The sequence below is a fragment of the Saccharomyces eubayanus genome, chromosome VII (genome assembly GCF_001298625.1).
Source record: "Saccharomyces eubayanus strain FM1318 chromosome VII, whole genome shotgun sequence".
NCBI lineage: Eukaryota > Fungi > Ascomycota > Saccharomycetes > Saccharomycetales > Saccharomycetaceae > Saccharomyces > Saccharomyces eubayanus.
The window spans coordinates 758,471-775,312 of NC_030982.1; the positions used below are offsets into that span (position 1 = coordinate 758,471).

The 16,842-nt window shown below is 39.0% G+C and overlaps 10 protein-coding genes and 1 non-coding gene across 11 annotated transcripts; 5 read left to right on the top strand and 6 right to left on the bottom strand.

Moving 5' to 3' along the window:
• Positions 1-34: 34 nt before the first annotated feature.
• ECL1 (Ecl1p) lies at positions 35-673 on the bottom strand (the record flags this gene model as incomplete). Its single annotated transcript, XM_018365253.1, has 1 exon — positions 35-673. The coding sequence occupies one exon, from the start codon at positions 671-673 to the stop codon at positions 35-37; it is 639 nt and encodes a 212-aa protein (XP_018222353.1).
• A 327-nt stretch (positions 674-1,000) lies between these two features.
• Positions 1,001-1,459, bottom strand: DI49_2110 (uncharacterized protein; the record flags this gene model as incomplete). Its single annotated transcript, XM_018365254.1, has 1 exon — positions 1,001-1,459. One exon carries the CDS (start codon positions 1,457-1,459, stop codon positions 1,001-1,003), a length of 459 nt encoding a protein of 152 aa, XP_018222354.1.
• A 452-nt stretch (positions 1,460-1,911) lies between these two features.
• NAT2 (Nat2p) lies at positions 1,912-2,781 on the bottom strand (the record flags this gene model as incomplete). The annotated part of the gene is made up of 1 exon (XM_018365255.1): positions 1,912-2,781. The coding sequence occupies one exon, from the start codon at positions 2,779-2,781 to the stop codon at positions 1,912-1,914; it is 870 nt and encodes a 289-aa protein (XP_018222355.1).
• A 390-nt stretch (positions 2,782-3,171) lies between these two features.
• Positions 3,172-3,639, bottom strand: RPL24B (60S ribosomal protein eL24; the record flags this gene model as incomplete). Its single annotated transcript, XM_018365256.1, has 1 exon — positions 3,172-3,639. The coding sequence occupies one exon, from the start codon at positions 3,637-3,639 to the stop codon at positions 3,172-3,174; it is 468 nt and encodes a 155-aa protein (XP_018222356.1).
• A 1,262-nt stretch (positions 3,640-4,901) lies between these two features.
• Positions 4,902-6,191, top strand: GPC1 (glycerophosphocholine acyltransferase; the record flags this gene model as incomplete). Its single annotated transcript, XM_018365257.1, has 1 exon — positions 4,902-6,191. One exon carries the CDS (start codon positions 4,902-4,904, stop codon positions 6,189-6,191), a length of 1,290 nt encoding a protein of 429 aa, XP_018222357.1.
• Positions 6,192-6,340: 149 nt separating this feature from the next.
• CCM1 (Ccm1p) lies at positions 6,341-8,959 on the bottom strand (the record flags this gene model as incomplete). The annotated part of the gene is made up of 1 exon (XM_018365258.1): positions 6,341-8,959. One exon carries the CDS (start codon positions 8,957-8,959, stop codon positions 6,341-6,343), a length of 2,619 nt encoding a protein of 872 aa, XP_018222358.1.
• A 550-nt stretch (positions 8,960-9,509) lies between these two features.
• On the top strand, positions 9,510-9,582 carry DI49_2115. Its single transcript has one exon. It is a non-coding gene; the product is annotated as a tRNA-Ala (tRNA).
• A 176-nt stretch (positions 9,583-9,758) lies between these two features.
• RSR1 (Ras family GTPase RSR1) lies at positions 9,759-10,577 on the bottom strand (the record flags this gene model as incomplete). Its single annotated transcript, XM_018365259.1, has 1 exon — positions 9,759-10,577. One exon carries the CDS (start codon positions 10,575-10,577, stop codon positions 9,759-9,761), a length of 819 nt encoding a protein of 272 aa, XP_018222359.1.
• A 610-nt stretch (positions 10,578-11,187) lies between these two features.
• DI49_2117 (uncharacterized protein) lies at positions 11,188-11,799 on the top strand (the record flags this gene model as incomplete). The annotated part of the gene is made up of 1 exon (XM_018365260.1): positions 11,188-11,799. The coding sequence occupies one exon, from the start codon at positions 11,188-11,190 to the stop codon at positions 11,797-11,799; it is 612 nt and encodes a 203-aa protein (XP_018222360.1).
• A 1,561-nt stretch (positions 11,800-13,360) lies between these two features.
• CYS4 (cystathionine beta-synthase CYS4) lies at positions 13,361-14,884 on the top strand (the record flags this gene model as incomplete). Its single annotated transcript, XM_018365261.1, has 1 exon — positions 13,361-14,884. The coding sequence occupies one exon, from the start codon at positions 13,361-13,363 to the stop codon at positions 14,882-14,884; it is 1,524 nt and encodes a 507-aa protein (XP_018222361.1).
• Positions 14,885-15,329: 445 nt separating this feature from the next.
• Positions 15,330-16,613, top strand: PTI1 (cleavage polyadenylation factor subunit PTI1; the record flags this gene model as incomplete). The annotated part of the gene is made up of 1 exon (XM_018365262.1): positions 15,330-16,613. The coding sequence occupies one exon, from the start codon at positions 15,330-15,332 to the stop codon at positions 16,611-16,613; it is 1,284 nt and encodes a 427-aa protein (XP_018222362.1).
• Between the last annotated feature and the right edge of the window lie 229 nt (positions 16,614-16,842).

Consider the following 16,842-nt stretch of genomic DNA (forward strand, 5'->3'; position numbering starts at 1 on the left):
AAATTGGGAAAAGTGATAAGCAAATGAGAGGTTACTAACTAGAAGATAGTCTAAACCATAGGTTGTAGTTGTTTTCAATGATTTGATCCGAGATCAAACTATTGTCATTGGTATCGTTTGACCTTGGTAAATCATTTTCGTAGCCCAAGTGTGCCTTTGAATGCAATTGGTAGCCGGAGTCGAGTTTGAGACAGTCGGTTAGGTTCAAATAGTGTTCATTAGTATCGTCGTAGCCGTTGACGTGAGTGGAATGGAATTCCTTTTTAGCGTTTGCGACACCATCTTGGGGCAGCAGCAATGGGGAAATGAGCAAAGAATCTAACTTATCCAATTCGTCAAAGGGAATAGTTGATGACGATGGAGAAGAAGATAATGAAGTGGCCGGCTCGAAAAGGTTTGATGCAGTTATATTTTTGGAATATGAAAACGGAGGGGTGAGATCTTGCGAATGAGAAGTCTTTATCTTCTTGTGTAGGTGAGACAATAGCTTCTCATTTAAAGGGTTTGAGTCCTTGAGCTTACAATCTTCGGAGCAATACAGTTTATCCGACTGCGAATTGTTCTTGGTTTCATTGTCCCTTTGGATTTTCTTATTGCTATTGTTTGTTTTCTGTGGAGATGAAGGAATAAGACGATCACAAACAGTGCAGTAATCGTTGAATGCGGTGCTCATTATTTATAATATGCAAAATGGGGGAAAAAAAAATAGTATCGTGAGGAAATCTAGAAGAAACCTAAAAAGAATGAAGATAGAAGAATAAAGTAACTATTCTTGGACTTTTTCTGTAAGAAAAAATGTATAGTTAGGTAGTGAAGTTTATATTTCTATATTCTTTTCTCTTTATTTTTTTTTATTCTTGTTTTATTTTATCTTTTCACAGGTGTGCTATTTATAACTTATTGTGACAATAACTATTTCTAACCTCTTTAACTAAATCAAAGGGAAGATAATATATCAATAGTAAGGATATCTGCCAATTTAAACGTATATATGTGTTTGTCAATCTGATGATATAAATATAATTGAAGCGCCTAGACTACAAGAAAAAAAAATTCCTAGAAGTGGGACGGTGAAACAAAGAAGCTCAGTAGTCTTTAAATATAAGAGGCACCAAGTTTCAAGTCTCCACGTTCCAGCTGAAGATCGTAAAAACAAGTACCCATTTGGGAAAAAAGGCCGGCCTAATGGTAGGGAAAAAGAGGATGGGTAAGGGCAAGAAGGGCAATGAGCAATTGGGAATGTAAACGAATGCATTGAAAAAACGCACTCTAAATTGCACTCGGGGAGAACCCCATAGTAGAAAAAGACAAAAATCGAATGATCGCAACCAGACCCGCAAAGGCGATGAGATGGACCACGAAGGGCGGTAAAAAACACGGTAGCAAATACACCCGAGTCGTGTGCCCTCACTAAAAGAAAAACAAACAAAAAGCTCTCTCCGCTTCCGCGGTAACCCATGGTCACGATGAATTCTGCCTCCAAGTATTTTTAGCCCTAGGCTAGAGCGGGTTTTTGACCGGCCGGAGAACCGAATCTTCTGGAACAAATGTGAAAGGCGCACTACAAAGGACTTTTCGTTGAGGGAAGAGCTTCCCGTTGAGTTTAGGCTACGTTTAGACGACACAGGTGCACGTGTTGGAGCCGTTCTTTTTTGGCCGTCGTTTGGCACGTGGGGGCTGGTCGGTGCTCATTGGGTGGTCCAGCTGGGGTACAACGAGCAGGATCAGCGGTTTCTAGAGAGATCAGCTAAATTAGTGTTGGCAACCGGGCTTACGTAAGATGGGTACGGACACAAAAGCTGGTGACTGGTTCACGTGACCGATTGTTCTGTTGGTAGTAGGTACGTAGGAAAGAAAAAAAGAAAAGAAATAGGTTCTATACTATATACATGCTAAGCCTGCACCGAGGTTTTACATTAGGCCATTGAACCATTTCTGGCCCTTAGTTTTTGGTTTGCGCCTCGTAATTTCCAGTGCGCTTGTGCTCTCGTTCTTTATGAAATCGCTAGGGTTGTTCCCCTTGTACCTTAATTTAGCTTCCGAGGCCATCATTTGGAATGCTTTCTTCTGCTTCTTCATTAGGTCGATGCCAAACTTCTGCAAGAATCTGACGAAGGATGGTGTTAGCAGTGCCGTCAGGGGCACTCTTACGATGATTAAACTCTTGTGTACACCGTACGCGATCAGCAGTTCTGCTAACAGCGTGCTGTCCTTCATCTCTTGCCATCTTTCATTGAGCGTCTTCTTCGACGCGTCCTCTACATCATTGGCGTTTTTCGCCTGGATGGCTTCGCGGCGGGCTTGCTTCTTCCTCACTTCTTCGATCACTTTGCTTTCATCTGACCCGTCCATCCCAATTAGCTGCTTACCTCTATTCAGATATATCTTGATTTTTTCCTCACCTAGTGAATGGACTCCTAAGAAACATAGGGGCAAATCAATACATGTTAACAGGATATATACGATCAATGCAGAATAACCGTATTTGGCCATCAACCCTTTGATACCGCGCGGTTCATCTTTCTTTCTTTCTTCACTTTTAGTTTCATCTTCCTTAAACTCGTTGTTCTTCCCCCCACCGCTGTAGAACCTTTTGTTCCGCACCAACGAAATATTGGTCGCAGATCGTAGTAAAGGGTTCTCTCCTAATGGCGTACAGGAAAAACTGAGGTTCCTGTGTGGTATCTGACATAAGTTTCTCTGCATTGGTGAACTCACACCCCGGCATCGAAGGAATAGCCTATTGAAAACTAGTAGCGGATTATTTCTAGGCACCATCATTGCACTTACGCTGAAAGGAAACACACCCACGTGAGAAAGGAGAAAATGAACTTTAAACTTGCTCACAAATTGCTTGAGGGCATGCTACTAACAGCTTACCCTATACTTTGATCATGGAGGTGCAAGATCATACAGCTCTCGAATTTAGTAGCTCTAAAAAAAACTGTCAATTCGGGTAACATTTGAACCCGCGTATTTCTGCATTTTTCACGCTTCCGTTGCATAACTGACTGAAATAATATGAAGTTCTATTGTAGTATGTTTTTTTATATTGTTTATTATTGATAGTTAATACAAAAACAAGTAAAGGGTTACATTTTTATTTTTTTATTTCATTTCTTTTTGTAATGATATATTATTAATAAAATAAACTAAGAAAGATTGGTTACCTTAACGGGAAGTGGCAGCGACCTTTTGGAAGGCACCCTTGGCTTGTTGCTTGGAGAATTTGGAACCTTGAGTACCAACAGACTTAGCCTTTTCAGCCTTTCTGGCAGCCTTGTCAGCCTTCTTCTTTTCCTTGTCAGCCTTCAATTTTTCGTCTCTGTTAGCCTTTCTAACTTCTGGCTTCAAAGCTCTTCTTTCCTTGATCAAGTCCAAAGAAGCACCAGTGATTGGTCTTTGGGCCTTGACGGTCTTTCTAGATCTCTTCTTGGCAACTTCTTCAGTGATACCTTTCTTGTGGTGCTTTCTGAACAAGACAGTCCAAGCAATTCTTCTTGGGTTCTTTCTTTGCTTGAACAAAGAAGCAGATTTGGAGTTTTGGAATCTGAAGATCTTGGAGTCACCACGGACAAACAAAGTACCTCTACCTGGGTAGATTCTGTTACCTGAAAAGGAATCGATTTCAACCTTCATTGTTCTTCTGTATTAAAAAGATCAGAAATAAATCGTAAGGACGAAAATCCTTATGTTTATTTGAAATTGATGTTAGTATATTATTTCATAGTAATAGTTTCAAAAGAGAAAGCTTCAGTTGTGTTAGAAAGAGGAGAAGGACAGATTTTATTCTTAGACAGATATTTTTAGCGGATTCAGGTGCTCACATCGCCTGATAGTACATTTCGGCGTGGCGTTCCAGCTTCCATTCACATGACTATTGTTCTGTGTGCACGCTGCATCTGACTTATACACCAATTACGCCTTACCGATGTGGGCTAATGGGAACATGTTGGTCATGGGCGTCTTTGTTTTACCGTAGTAGCTTGGACGTGTCTTATTGCTTCTCATAGTTATTGTGCTGCAAAGTGTTTCATTACCTTTAGCGCTTTCTCTTTCTTATAGTGGGTAAGGGACATACGTTTCAATTCAAATTGTTGCTCGCTTTCTTCTATTGACCACCCAAAAATAAATCACCCAAAATCTAGATAATCAATATATGCCTCTTTGTAACTATTGACTATATTAGCTCTAATTATCACTACTATTTCATGCCAGGATGCCAAACCGAGCGACACCGACGAGACAAACTCTCCATCCGGCCAGCTTGTTGCTGGAGTCTCCAGCGCGTGTAAGTGCTACAGTAATCGGTTCTGCCCGCAGTAAGAGGGCCTCCCTCTAGATAGAGCGCGTTGCTAGCTGCTAGCAACGCGCTCTATCTATGTTCTGCCCGCGGTATACTTGAACAGAAAAATGAAATAATATGTGAGTGTATGGGTGGATGGGGTGAATGCACGGATGCTGTCACAATTAAATCGGCAAATTCCCTCAAATTGTCATGTAAATCGAAGAACAAGAACATATGTGTATACTAAGCTGAATTTCAGTGGGCATATTCAAATCTCTATATACGTATATTAACGTATGTACCGAACACGGTAAGCTTCACATTTATGTTATCATTAGAGCTCGTTTCAGGCCAAGTGTTTTGGCCATTGTGTTACGTATAACTATATCCCGAAATATCTCGCACTATGTGATTTGGGCCGAAGATTCACAGGCAGATCAAATGTTGGTTTTTCTGAGGCAGACAACCCCTAAGTGGGTTTAGCGGACAGTGATTATATCTCAGAGGCGTTATAAGGTTCAACTTCATAGAGGGGCCTTGGTACATTTAAGTTACCATTTGATAAAGTATTTTTTTACATTTTTGCGTGGCATTCATCACTACTATCATCAGGATGAAAAAATTAGACAATGATGAGATGGAGGATGAAACAAATAATTCTGTCTCACTAACGAGTCTTTTAGAATTTCTCGATCCGATAGCGTCAAAAGTCGTTTCCAAATATTACCATGGCTCGAATCTTTCCAGAGCAGAACAGAAATTGAGAAATTTTGAAGGTTTTAGAAGACGTAAACCGCGCAAGGAACATCATAGCCATCTGCACCATCTGAATAGGAGTCGTTCCTTTCTGCAGCTAGAAGATTTTAAAGTGAAAGCTTTACAAAGAATTAAGAATTTAGATGAGCCTCTAGATTCCATTTTTTTCAAAAATAGCTCGAGATTAGAGAAAGCGTTCTACCCGTTTACATTATTTAATGTTTTTTTTATTGGGTTTTTGATGGGTAGGTTCCCAGAATGGTTTCACATTTATTATACCATGCTTTTTTTTGTCCTAATGCCCATTCGATTTTACACATATTATAAAACCAAAAATCATTACTTTTTGGCTGACTTTTGTTATTTTGTGAATATTTTATGCCTACTGTTCATTTGGATTTTCCCACATTCTTCTAGTCTTTTCCAATCGTGTTTTGCATTCACTTTTGGAACGTTATGTTTTGCTGTTATCACTTGGAGAAATTCTCTAGTAATACATTCAATTGATAAAACTACCTCATGTTTCATCCACATCATACCTCCTTGTGTCATGTATGTTATCTATCATGGATTGCCGCTTGACTACAAGATTGATAGATTCCCAGGGGCAATCATTCAAAGTTCATTGGATATCAAAAAGAACATTCTTTGGACATCCCTTTACTACTTGATTTGGCAATGCCTATACCATTACTTCATTACTTTGAAAAAGTCCAACAAAATCAAGTCCGGTGAAAGAATGACAAGTTTTGAGTACTTAACCACTCACCAGTTCAAAAACTTCTGGGCAGTTAAATTGAGATCACCTTGGCCGATGGTGATTTATACACTCTCTCAATACTTCTACCAGTTATTTACCATGTTATTATGTGGTATATGGATTCGTTACAAGCTAGCTGCAGCTCTATTTTTAATCATTGTATTCCTTTGGGCAGCCCATAATGGGGCTACCTATTATATTGATCATTACGGGAAAAATTTCGAGAAGGAAGTTGATAGGCTACGTCTTGAAGTCGAAAATTTACAGCAAAAGTTACAACCTGATTCGGATGCGGTTTCTGATGCATCTGTGAATGACAAAGACTTTTTAACTGTCGATCATAATGAAGAAGACGATTCATCGAGTACGTCCTCAAAAAGTAATTAAGATAATTTTGTACATGCATATTTCACTCTATTTTGTGAATTCATTTTGAAAAAGGTTTATTTACAAGCGCTTTAATATATATTAATATAGATTTCCATGAACGCATATATGCTGTGTGTCAACCAATGGCAAAAATGGTGACTTGGTAGTTAGAACTTGAGCTCCCGCTCTTCCCACTTTAATGCATTTGCATGCGATTTCTTATTAACCACATCAAGTAAGATCTCAACATTATTTCTATCATCGATTTCTTCCAGGGCCTTGTGCAAGTTCCTGACCATAGAATACGCCCAATTGAAACGATTTTTGGAAGATAGAACGATAGCCATTGCATCAGAATATTTTCCCTGTTTTGTGAAAAATTCGACCATCAAGTGTGCAAATTTCTGGTCCTTTGATATCCTAGTTCTTTGGTCAGTTTGTAAAAACGGCGTAGTCGTCCTGAACTTACCCCTGTCGTTCCATACTTTTTTAGCTAATTCCTCATTTTGAAATTCCGTCGCAGCTTTCATTACCAATTCGTACATCGTGGCATCCATCATAATTTTATATTTCAGACAGGTGATGTACCATATATCATCCATTCTCAACGTTGACTCTTTCCTTATCTCGACCTCGTTTGTGGAAATGGTTCCATCTGACGTACATTTTTGACCGATATGATCAGTCAAGAGAATGTTACAATAACTCTCATATAATCGTTTTATGACAGCTTCAAATTCATGTTGTTGAAAAGTGAAGACTGTTAACCTTCGCAGGAATTCTTGTTGATGCTTTAAGTTTATGGGTATTGTCAAATAAGTGTATAAAGATATTTTGTTGAACACTCTGACGTTAATGTCATCCTTTTTCCTTTTAGCCACTTCATACATGATTCTAAATTTGAAATCATTTAAATCATTTGCATCCCTGGCAAAAGAATCGAACAACTGTTCATCTTTTTTTACTGCTTCTCGTATTGTTTCATTCGTAGATGTCAATGTATGAAATGTTCCTCCATTTTCGAGGTTGAAATTCCAAACTGCATTAGATTCCGCCAGTACTTGCGCTTCTAAAGTCAAACTATTAATTGGAAGAAATGGCAACTTAAATCTGACAGACTTGTTAGTATCATCCAATCTTCCGGCGGAGTCGAACTCACTTAACAATCTCCTTCTCAACTCAATACCTTTCTCGTAGCCAGATAACACTGGCAATTTTCTAGGATCAAAGTTTGCATAAGCAAGCATTAAGTAATTTAGCATCTCGGGTAACAAAACAGATTTCCATATCCTGTCTTGGTCTTTGGAAATGTTTCCATTCCAATGTGCGCAAACAGTTTTGTACTTTTTCCCAATAAATAAGTAATACAGAGCTCTACTCAACTCGACGTCACCGTCATATGCGGCTAATGCCATCATAGCCAGAAATAAGTTTAACTCATCATTTTTGTGTCTATAAAGCTTTTTTTCTTCTAACTCATGAAGATATTTCCATCCCAACAGTCTTAGAGAGCTTGGTTTGCCCTCACTTACAATGGTATTACTGCTTGAAGTAGCTAAAACCCTCGCCATCATTATATAAGTGTCAGTTGTGGGTTTGATATTATGGTCTTGTAATTCTTGAAATAAATCTAAGGCCTTTGGAAAATTCTTTTCCTTTTCACATACTTGTAGCATGGTGTTATATGTGCGTATGTCAGGGAAGTGTTTTGTGGATAAAAATTTCATTGTGTCAAAAGTATTCCAAGCTTGTTTAGTCATTTCCCCCTTTCTAGAATAGAATTGTATCACGGTAGTTAAGTTTTGTTTGTTTGGCGATATGTCATAAATATCCTTAAACCTTACAATGAAATACTCCATGTCTTCGAAGCTCGAGCATTTGCTTGAGTATTTTAGGCAGTTATTGAATATTAGTTGGGTCATCTTTGGTTTTCGCAGAGGTGGTCCTTCATTTTTAGCACGTCTCTCTTCAATTATTTTCAAGGTGTTATCATACCTCTCTAGTAATTGTTTCATTTTGAGTATGACTTTGTCGTTAATAGTAGCATTCTGATTCGAGCTGCTTGGTCTTAAGTTCCCTAAATTGTTGAAAATGCATTCATACATATGAGTGTTGAATTTAGCAACGTCTCCGTCAATTTGCTCCAACAGCATTTCATCCAATTGAAGGATACTATGGAATGGCAAAACTTTTATTGTATCCTTTAACCAAACGGACATTTCCTTGGAATCAGTGTTTTTTAGTCTTTCACCACTGGTATAAAGTTTATCTATGATAGGTGCCCAGTTCCTCTGAGATTTGTCGAGAATACTTTTCGCAAGAACGTCGTCATCGGCTACTCTTTCTCTTATTACTTTCGGTACAAGATAATTAACCTTCTCTGAAAATGAAGATTGGATCAAACTGACCAGATTTCCGGTACCCTTATTCTCAGTTACAGGTGCTTCATTTTCGAAAGAGATGTTTCTGCTAATATCGAGAGTTCTAGCTTCCTCAGATATTGACGCCGCATCGTTGACTTTATAACTAGCTAACTTTGGCGACTTGACATTGTGAATACGGCTCTTTAGGTTCTTGGTAAATTCCCTTAGTTGTGCTAACTTAAACTCAACTTCTTCGGAGGATATACTTTTGTCTTTGCCGAGGGTTTCCATTATATTTCTATCATCTTCCATTTGTAAGGTAGATCTAAAACGCCTATTTATGAGTTGTTTCGATAGCGCAAAGGCCAGGTCAAGTGAAAGACACGGTACATTAGGTTTGAGGCCACATCTGACCATGTACATGATTAAATGTATCTATATTCGCTTGCAAGGGCCTTGAAGTCAGACTAGTTTGCAGTGGTTTATACTCAGTAGTTATATTTTGAATATTTTGACCTTCTTATTTTTCCACAGCTTTACCCGGATCTGAACTCAGAGAGACAATAGCACGTATAAGATCTAATCCAAACATCAGGTACTCTCTAACATTAGCCTTTGTGTGCAACCCCATTTAGCAAGCGTTTTGAATAGTTGTTCATTCTCAAATTCATAAAGGCGCATAACACCACAAAAGACAAAAAAAACAGAACTAAATATGAGAGGAGCTAACTGTATTCTTCTTTATGAGCTATTTTGTGATTGAGTTATAGAATTTTCTTCTCAAAGATTGGGTGGTTGGTTCTTCTCTGCTGAGAATTCTATATGAAATGCGCATCTCGGAACAAGTGCACACCATTACTTTGTTAAACGTCTTACCAAAAATACCAATAGAATTTGCAGAAAGCGGGATGGTACTAGGCTATTAGACAGAAAGGTATATTTACCTTCAGAAAATGTACTTTGAATACATTATGGGCACATGGCGCAGTTGGTAGCGCGCTTCCCTTGCAAGGAAGAGGTCATCGGTTCGATTCCGGTTGCGTCCATTTTTGTTGACCAGCGTATTAAGAATACATTCGTTCCTTTCTCAACAGATAACTCTTTTTGGAGGTTTATTTTTTTATATAACGTAACTCGATACTTATTTCCAAACTATCACATCGTTCTCTCTCTTTTTTTTTTTTTATTTATATTTTACGTCTATAAAGGAAAATTATGGTGATTACAAAATACTGCATGATGAGTTCTTCTTTTTCTTCATTTTTTGCTGTAAAGATGAGTTAGAATCTGTTCTGTTGGTAACCCCGGGTTTAGAAGCTGGGTGTGATGGTTTACGCTTTTCATTAACTGATGTAGATTTTTTTGTCTTGGCTTGGCCATGTGATGACTTATTATATAAATCTCTGGATGATTGTTTATTTTTTGATTGCTTTGTATCTTTTTTTGCAGAGCTAGGAAGCCTAGACGATGAAGCGTGGTTCATATCAAACTGTTGGCTTTGATTTCTTGCGTCTTTAATGGCAACACTTTCCATTTCATTCCGAATGATTTGTCTCACCAGATCCACAAACACTTCGTCGACATTACTTCTCAATAAAGCGCTGGTTTCATAAAATGGGACTCTGCCCCATTTACTGCTTACTTCAATTCCCTCTTCTACGCTTATTACCCTTTCATTGTTTAGATCGGCTTTATTACCTATTAGGACCATTGGAACACGGTCGGAATCTTTGATTCTCAAAACTTGTTCTCTTAATTCCATCAGTTCTTCTAAAGATTGTCGGTCCGTTACTGAATACACCAAGAGGAAACCCATTCCTGATTTTATATACAGTTCTCGCATCGCTGTGAATTGCGCAATCCCTGCTGTGTCTAGGATTTCCAGATCGAAAACTTTATTATCGATCTCGATGTTCTTCCTGTAGGAATCTTCGATTGTTGGATCATACGTATCCAAATAAACTCCTTGTACAAATTGTACAGTCAAACAGGATTTACCAACACCACCTGCACCTAATACCACCAATTTGTAGTCTCTCATTATTAATATACTTTATACGCAAACTCTAACTAACCGATTATGAAAGCTAGGTAATAGAAACCAGGGTGTATTATCTTTATTGTTGTTGAGTGGTGTTCCTATTGTTAAGTAAAGCTTTGAGATGAATTCTTTACCCAATATCTAAGAAAATATTGCTTCATTCTTCTTCGTGATTGAGCTTTGTTCCATTTTTTTTTTTTTCGAGGTTCCTGCGCTTTTCTTTTTACCTCTTTCGACGATAATTCGCGTTTGATGAGTCGGGGAACAATGACGAGCTGACGCGAATGACTGGGGGATTGACGTTTCTAATAAAAGAGGACGTTGATCAAAAACGTCTAGCATGTTCCTTTTATCGCAAAAGACTATGATGAAATTTGGGAATTTTGGTATGAAAACCTGTCTGAATAATTCTTACTTGTTCTTTTCTTTGTGGTTTGTACATCCTACTCCCCTTTTTCACAAAATTTTTTTTTCTTGGCTGAAGTGTAACCTAAATGGTACAAAATAGTCAAGACTCTTATTCTAGGCAAAGCTGGTGAATAGGAAAGCTTGCTGCGCAAGACAACAAGCGACCAGCTTCTTCTTAATAGCAAAATATTAAATAGTAAGAATGAGTGACCTTTATGAAGACGCCGAAGGAACAGACATGTATTTATTTCTCGACTCTTTTTCAGAAATAGATGACACAAGTTGCAATGAAGAAGAAGACGATGGAACAAGTCTCTTTAACGGTGATAGTATAATGTCAAATAGTTGTAAAAAGAATGCACGGTTATTTTCTCTGAGCTGCAATGGCGCAGATGAAAATGAAAATATCGTTAAAAGTACAGTGTCGCCTAGTTTAAAGTTGGGGGAACCAAGACGAAAAAGAAAACATTTAAGAAGTGTGGGCCTAATGGCCGAGAATTCAAAAAATTATATTGCCGAATCGAGCATAGGTACCGGTCAAGTATATGGTATGCMACTTAATGGCAGTAGTGACGCGATTGAACAAGAGCAGGACAGTGTCAGGCCGTGTGGGTGCCACAAATCCAGAGTAGCAAAATGCTTCAAAGAGCTAGAAACCGAAAGTTTGGAAAACGGCAATGAGAAAAAGAGCCTATTTTATAGAGATATTAATGAGTGGTGTAAAAACTATGAAGTTAATAAAACCAGGGAAATTTGCGTACCACTGATACACCAGTTCTACTTGAATAAGAGTGACAGCGATAATTTATTTTGAAATATGATATATATAGAAGAAAAAAAGAAAAAAAAATTTACAGTCTGGCGATAGCAGGTTTAGGAAAAAGTACCTAACCGCTTGGTCCCATTTTTTACTTCTTTCTGTCATTTTATTGTGCAGTTTGACTTGGTTGAAATCTGTGGTAAATCTACACACTCTGGAATTTTAGAATAAATTAGTAACGCACAAGTGGAGATACAGGGACCCATCCTTAACCGTTTCCAATTGCGTTAAATAATTTGCACGACATCAAATTTGAATATCATTGCATGAATTTTGACATCTGCTTTAGTCTGCGTCTGAAAGTTGTCTAAAATTATATCTTTACTACTATCAAACTGTTGTATAAGCGCTTATAATTGACCTTTAGTATGGGCACCGGTTTCCGCACGTTTTCAAACTCACAGGGCCTGAGCGACATACGTCACTCCAGAGTTATAAGTATCTGACAACATTGCGTTTATATAAATAATGAAGTTAGATATTATGTAAAATATAATAAATACATTTCCCACAAGACAAAAGTGCCATCTACTAACTGCCTTGCCGAGTCGTTATTCCCACCACATAACTCTTCTGGTTTGTCTTGCTTGGCTGAAACAACGCTGTAAGCGATAGCGAAAAACTGACCTCTATCTGATCCCGGATACGAAAGGGCAGGTAGCAAGTGGAACCTTTTTTGGAATCTAACTGCCAGCGGCAAATCATAAGCCCCACAACAGATTTTTAACCGCTTCAAAGATTGGGTCAGAATTGCCCTGTGGGTGAATGAACACCCAGGAGCTCAACAAACATAGTATTTTTCCTATTCAGGGTTAGAGACAGGATGATCTTTAGAAACCGTTTAAGATGTAGTCGTTACTAATCATTAGATATTTTAAGACCTTTTATGTTGGAGTGCTCATCTCCTCACTAAACGCATGCGTACGCTACTACATTTATCAAGAATCAACGGCATCTGAATGCGCTGACTAAACAGGCGTCTTTTCCCGCCCTAACCACTTTTCCAGTATTCGTTATCAGGAGAGAAGCATGGCCAACAAACAAGCGTTCTCGTTTGACCGCTGATAGTAAAGATGTTCATATCAAGAGGTCACTGTTTTTCCCGCTATGACACATTCCCCTATTTATTACTGGCCGTTATGGGCAATGGCACGTGACGATCCTTACATGCTGAGCAGAGAGATCTTTCCCAGCGTATACAAATTCACCTTACCACACGCCGCATATTGCGGCAGCTTCAGCTTCACCATTGCCATGAGAGTCAGCGCCGTCGTGACGCTGATAAATGCTGGACCTGAGCATGTCCAACTCACACGGCATTACAAATTCGCCATCTTCCTCCACAGTTTTTGAACCGAAAGAAAAAAGAAACCAACACCGAAAATTTTTTTCTCTCAAAGCTTAATGAAAGGCACTTTATCCGCCTTGTATATATATACGTATAGATATATGAACGTGTATCCGCCTCTTGTGTATAAAGACAGGCAAAGCTTGTAGGTTTCTTTTATTGTACCCTTACTTACGACACAACTAAGTAACCACCACGCACAAAAAAATGACTAAATCTGAACAGCAAACTGATTCGAGACATGACGTTATCGACTTGGTCGGTAACACCCCATTGATCGCGCTAAGAAAATTGCCAAAGGCCCTAGGCATTAGACCACAAATCTATGCTAAGCTTGAATTATACAACCCAGGTGGTTCCATCAAGGACAGAATCGCTAAGTCGATGGTTGAAGAAGCAGAAGCTTCCGGCAGAATTCATCCTTCCAGATCTACTCTGATCGAACCTACCTCTGGTAACACCGGTATTGGTCTGGCTTTGGTCGGTGCAATCAAGGGTTACAGAACTATCATCACCTTGCCTGAAAAGATGTCCAACGAAAAAGTTTCTGTTTTGAAGGCCCTTGGCGCTGAAATCATCAGAACTCCAACTGCCGCTGCCTGGGACTCTCCAGAATCCCATATCGGTGTTGCTAAGAAATTGGAGAAGGAAATTCCAGGCGCTGTTATCCTAGACCAATATAACAACAAGATGAACCCAGAGGCTCATTACTTCGGTACAGGTCGTGAAATCCAAAGACAACTACAAGACTTAAACCTTTTCGACAATCTACGTGCTGTCGTTGCCGGTGCCGGTACTGGTGGTACCATCACTGGTATTGCTAAATACTTGAAAGAACAAGACGAGAAAATTCAAATCGTGGGTGCTGATCCTCTCGGATCCATTTTGGCTGTACCTGAAAATCTAAATAAGACTGACGTCACTGATTATAAAGTCGAAGGTATTGGTTACGATTTCATTCCCGATGTCTTGAATAGAGATTTGATTGACGTCTGGTATAAGACCGACGATAAGCCATCTTTCAAATACGCCAGACAATTAATTTCTAACGAAGGTGTCTTGGTGGGTGGTTCCTCCGGTTCCGCTTTCGCTGCGGTCATCAATTACTGTGAAGACCATCCTGAATTAACTGAAGACGACGTCATTGTCGCCATTTTCCCAGATTCCATTAGATCGTATCTAACCAAGTTTGTTGACGACGAGTGGTTAAAGAAGAACGATTTGTGGGATGATGAAATCTTGACCCGTTTCGATACATCTAAGCTGGAAACTTCTACCAACACATACGCCGATGTCTTCGGTGACGCTACTGTAAAAGATCTACATTTGAAACCTGTCGTTTCCGTCAAGGAGACTGCCAAGGTGGCCGATGTCATCAAGATTTTGAAAGACAATGGCTTTGACCAATTGCCTGTATTGGCCGAAGACGGCAAGTTGTCCGGTTTAGTTACTCTATCTGAGTTGCTTAAGAAACTTTCTATCAACAACGCTGCTAGCGACAACACTATAAAGGGTAAGTACTTGGACTTCAAGAAATTAAACAATTTTAACGATGTTTCCTCTTACAACGACAACAAATCTGGTAAGAAGAAGTTCATCAGCTTTCATGAAAACTCTAAGTTGGGTGACTTGAACCGTTTCTTTGAAAAAAACTCCTCTGCTGTTATCACTGACGGCTTGAAGCCAATCCATATTGTTACTAAGATGGATCTACTAAGTTACTTAGCATAAACAAGAAACCCTCTAGAAAAACACTAACAAAGAAAAGCAAATAAACAAGCAACGTCATTCCTTTACTATTCACATGCAGCGTTCTCTATATAAGGACATAATTAAATAGCGTCTATACGAAACAGCATTGTTCTATTATTGTTACACTACTTTCATTAGACGTGGCCCTCCATCCTCGGGATGGTTTCTTATCAGCACACAAGTATTACCCGACTGCCAAAAAAAATAAAACTTTCAACATGTCGTGTTGAAAAGGACGGGCGTTACTACATAAGTTTTCCAAAGTATTACGTTTGCTAGGGATCCCACTAATACACAATCTTAATAACTTTTTAAGGATTGCCCGTACTGTTTGTGGGCCACATTGTCGTACGCTGTTTTGAACAGATTTTATTATTGTATATAGGTATTTAGAAAACTTTCAACTGGAACAAAAAACAGAATAATGACGGATCCCAGAAGAAGAACAGGTCGTCACTTCTTGACACCAGAAAATTTATCGTCTACGATACAGATCACAAGCTTACCCCCAGAATGGAACCAAGATATAATTACATCGGTCGTGGCAGGTTCTGGTCCAATTATAGATATAAAACCTAAGAATGATCCGAGAACTGGTAAACTTACCGGTGTGCTGTTCGACTATCTGACTAGTAAAGACTGTAAACGTGCTTGGGAAACTTTAAATAGAATTGAAAATTTTCCCGTAAAGATAGAACAAATAATTCCTTCAAACTATAAAGAGCATCTTAAAGAAGCAGCAAGTAATAATAATAATATCAATAATATTAATAGTCAAAAGCAAGTGTTACAGCTTAATAGAGACTCTTATCCCTTTGAAGCGGGATTAGAATTGCCATTCGAAATGGTGACAGAGGTCCCTATTCCTAGGCGACCACCACCACCGCAAGCTTTGAACAATACCAATTCCGCTTCAAACAACACAAATATTCAATTTCCTGATATATTAAGTAAAGCATCCAAACACTTGCCAACTTTCCAAGATGGCTCAATTACTGCTCCAGATAAAATTTCGCAAAATTTAAGCAAAATTCCGCCATTACAACTTATTGAAATCATATCAAATTTGAAAATCCTATCTAATCAAGAGAATATCCAGAAATCGCAATTGGAATCCTTCTTGAACACCAACAACGATATCACCATATCTGTGACACAAGCCCTATTGGAAATGGGGTTCATAGATTACAGCGTGGTAACAAAAGTGTTGAAGTCTCAAACTAGTGAGGTTCCATCGATGCTTTCAAGTAACAATACAAGCAATTCAAACACCCCTATGGGCGGAATCAGAAACAATACTCCGCTGCACGTTTCGTCCAATGACGTCAATAACCACGCCAACAATATGCCAGTGAACATGGGTATGCCAATGCCCATGGCAACACCTCCATTTATTCCTCCCCCTTTACAACAGCAGCCGTTTGGCTTTATGCCACCAGGACCGTTCATGCCTCCAACTCAAGGCTCTGTGCCCATGAACCAACCCTCGTTGGTTCAGCAACAAAGTATAAACACTGCAGAAGCGCCATCCGGAGCAAGCAAGGATAGTTCCAATGGAACCATCAATATTGCGAAACTGCAGCTGCTACCCGAAAACCAACAAGACATGATCAAACAAGTTCTTACTTTGACGCCTGTCCAGATCCAAAGTTTACCAAGTGACCAGCAACTTATGGTGGAAAACTTTAGAAAGGAATATATACTCTAAATAATCAGACACAAAATGTACCAGCAAACTACACTTAATTCTACGGCCCTTGAATCTGCACTTCTTATCAACCAGGCGGCACTTAACCGTGAAATTGAAATGTGATGCCTTCTTATACAGATGCTTTTGCCTTGCCATATATCTGCCACTTACACACTTTCCCACGCCACATCATTCGCTGAGCTATTTCCAGGCAAGATTATAAAAATGCGCGGCGGTGCCTTAAACG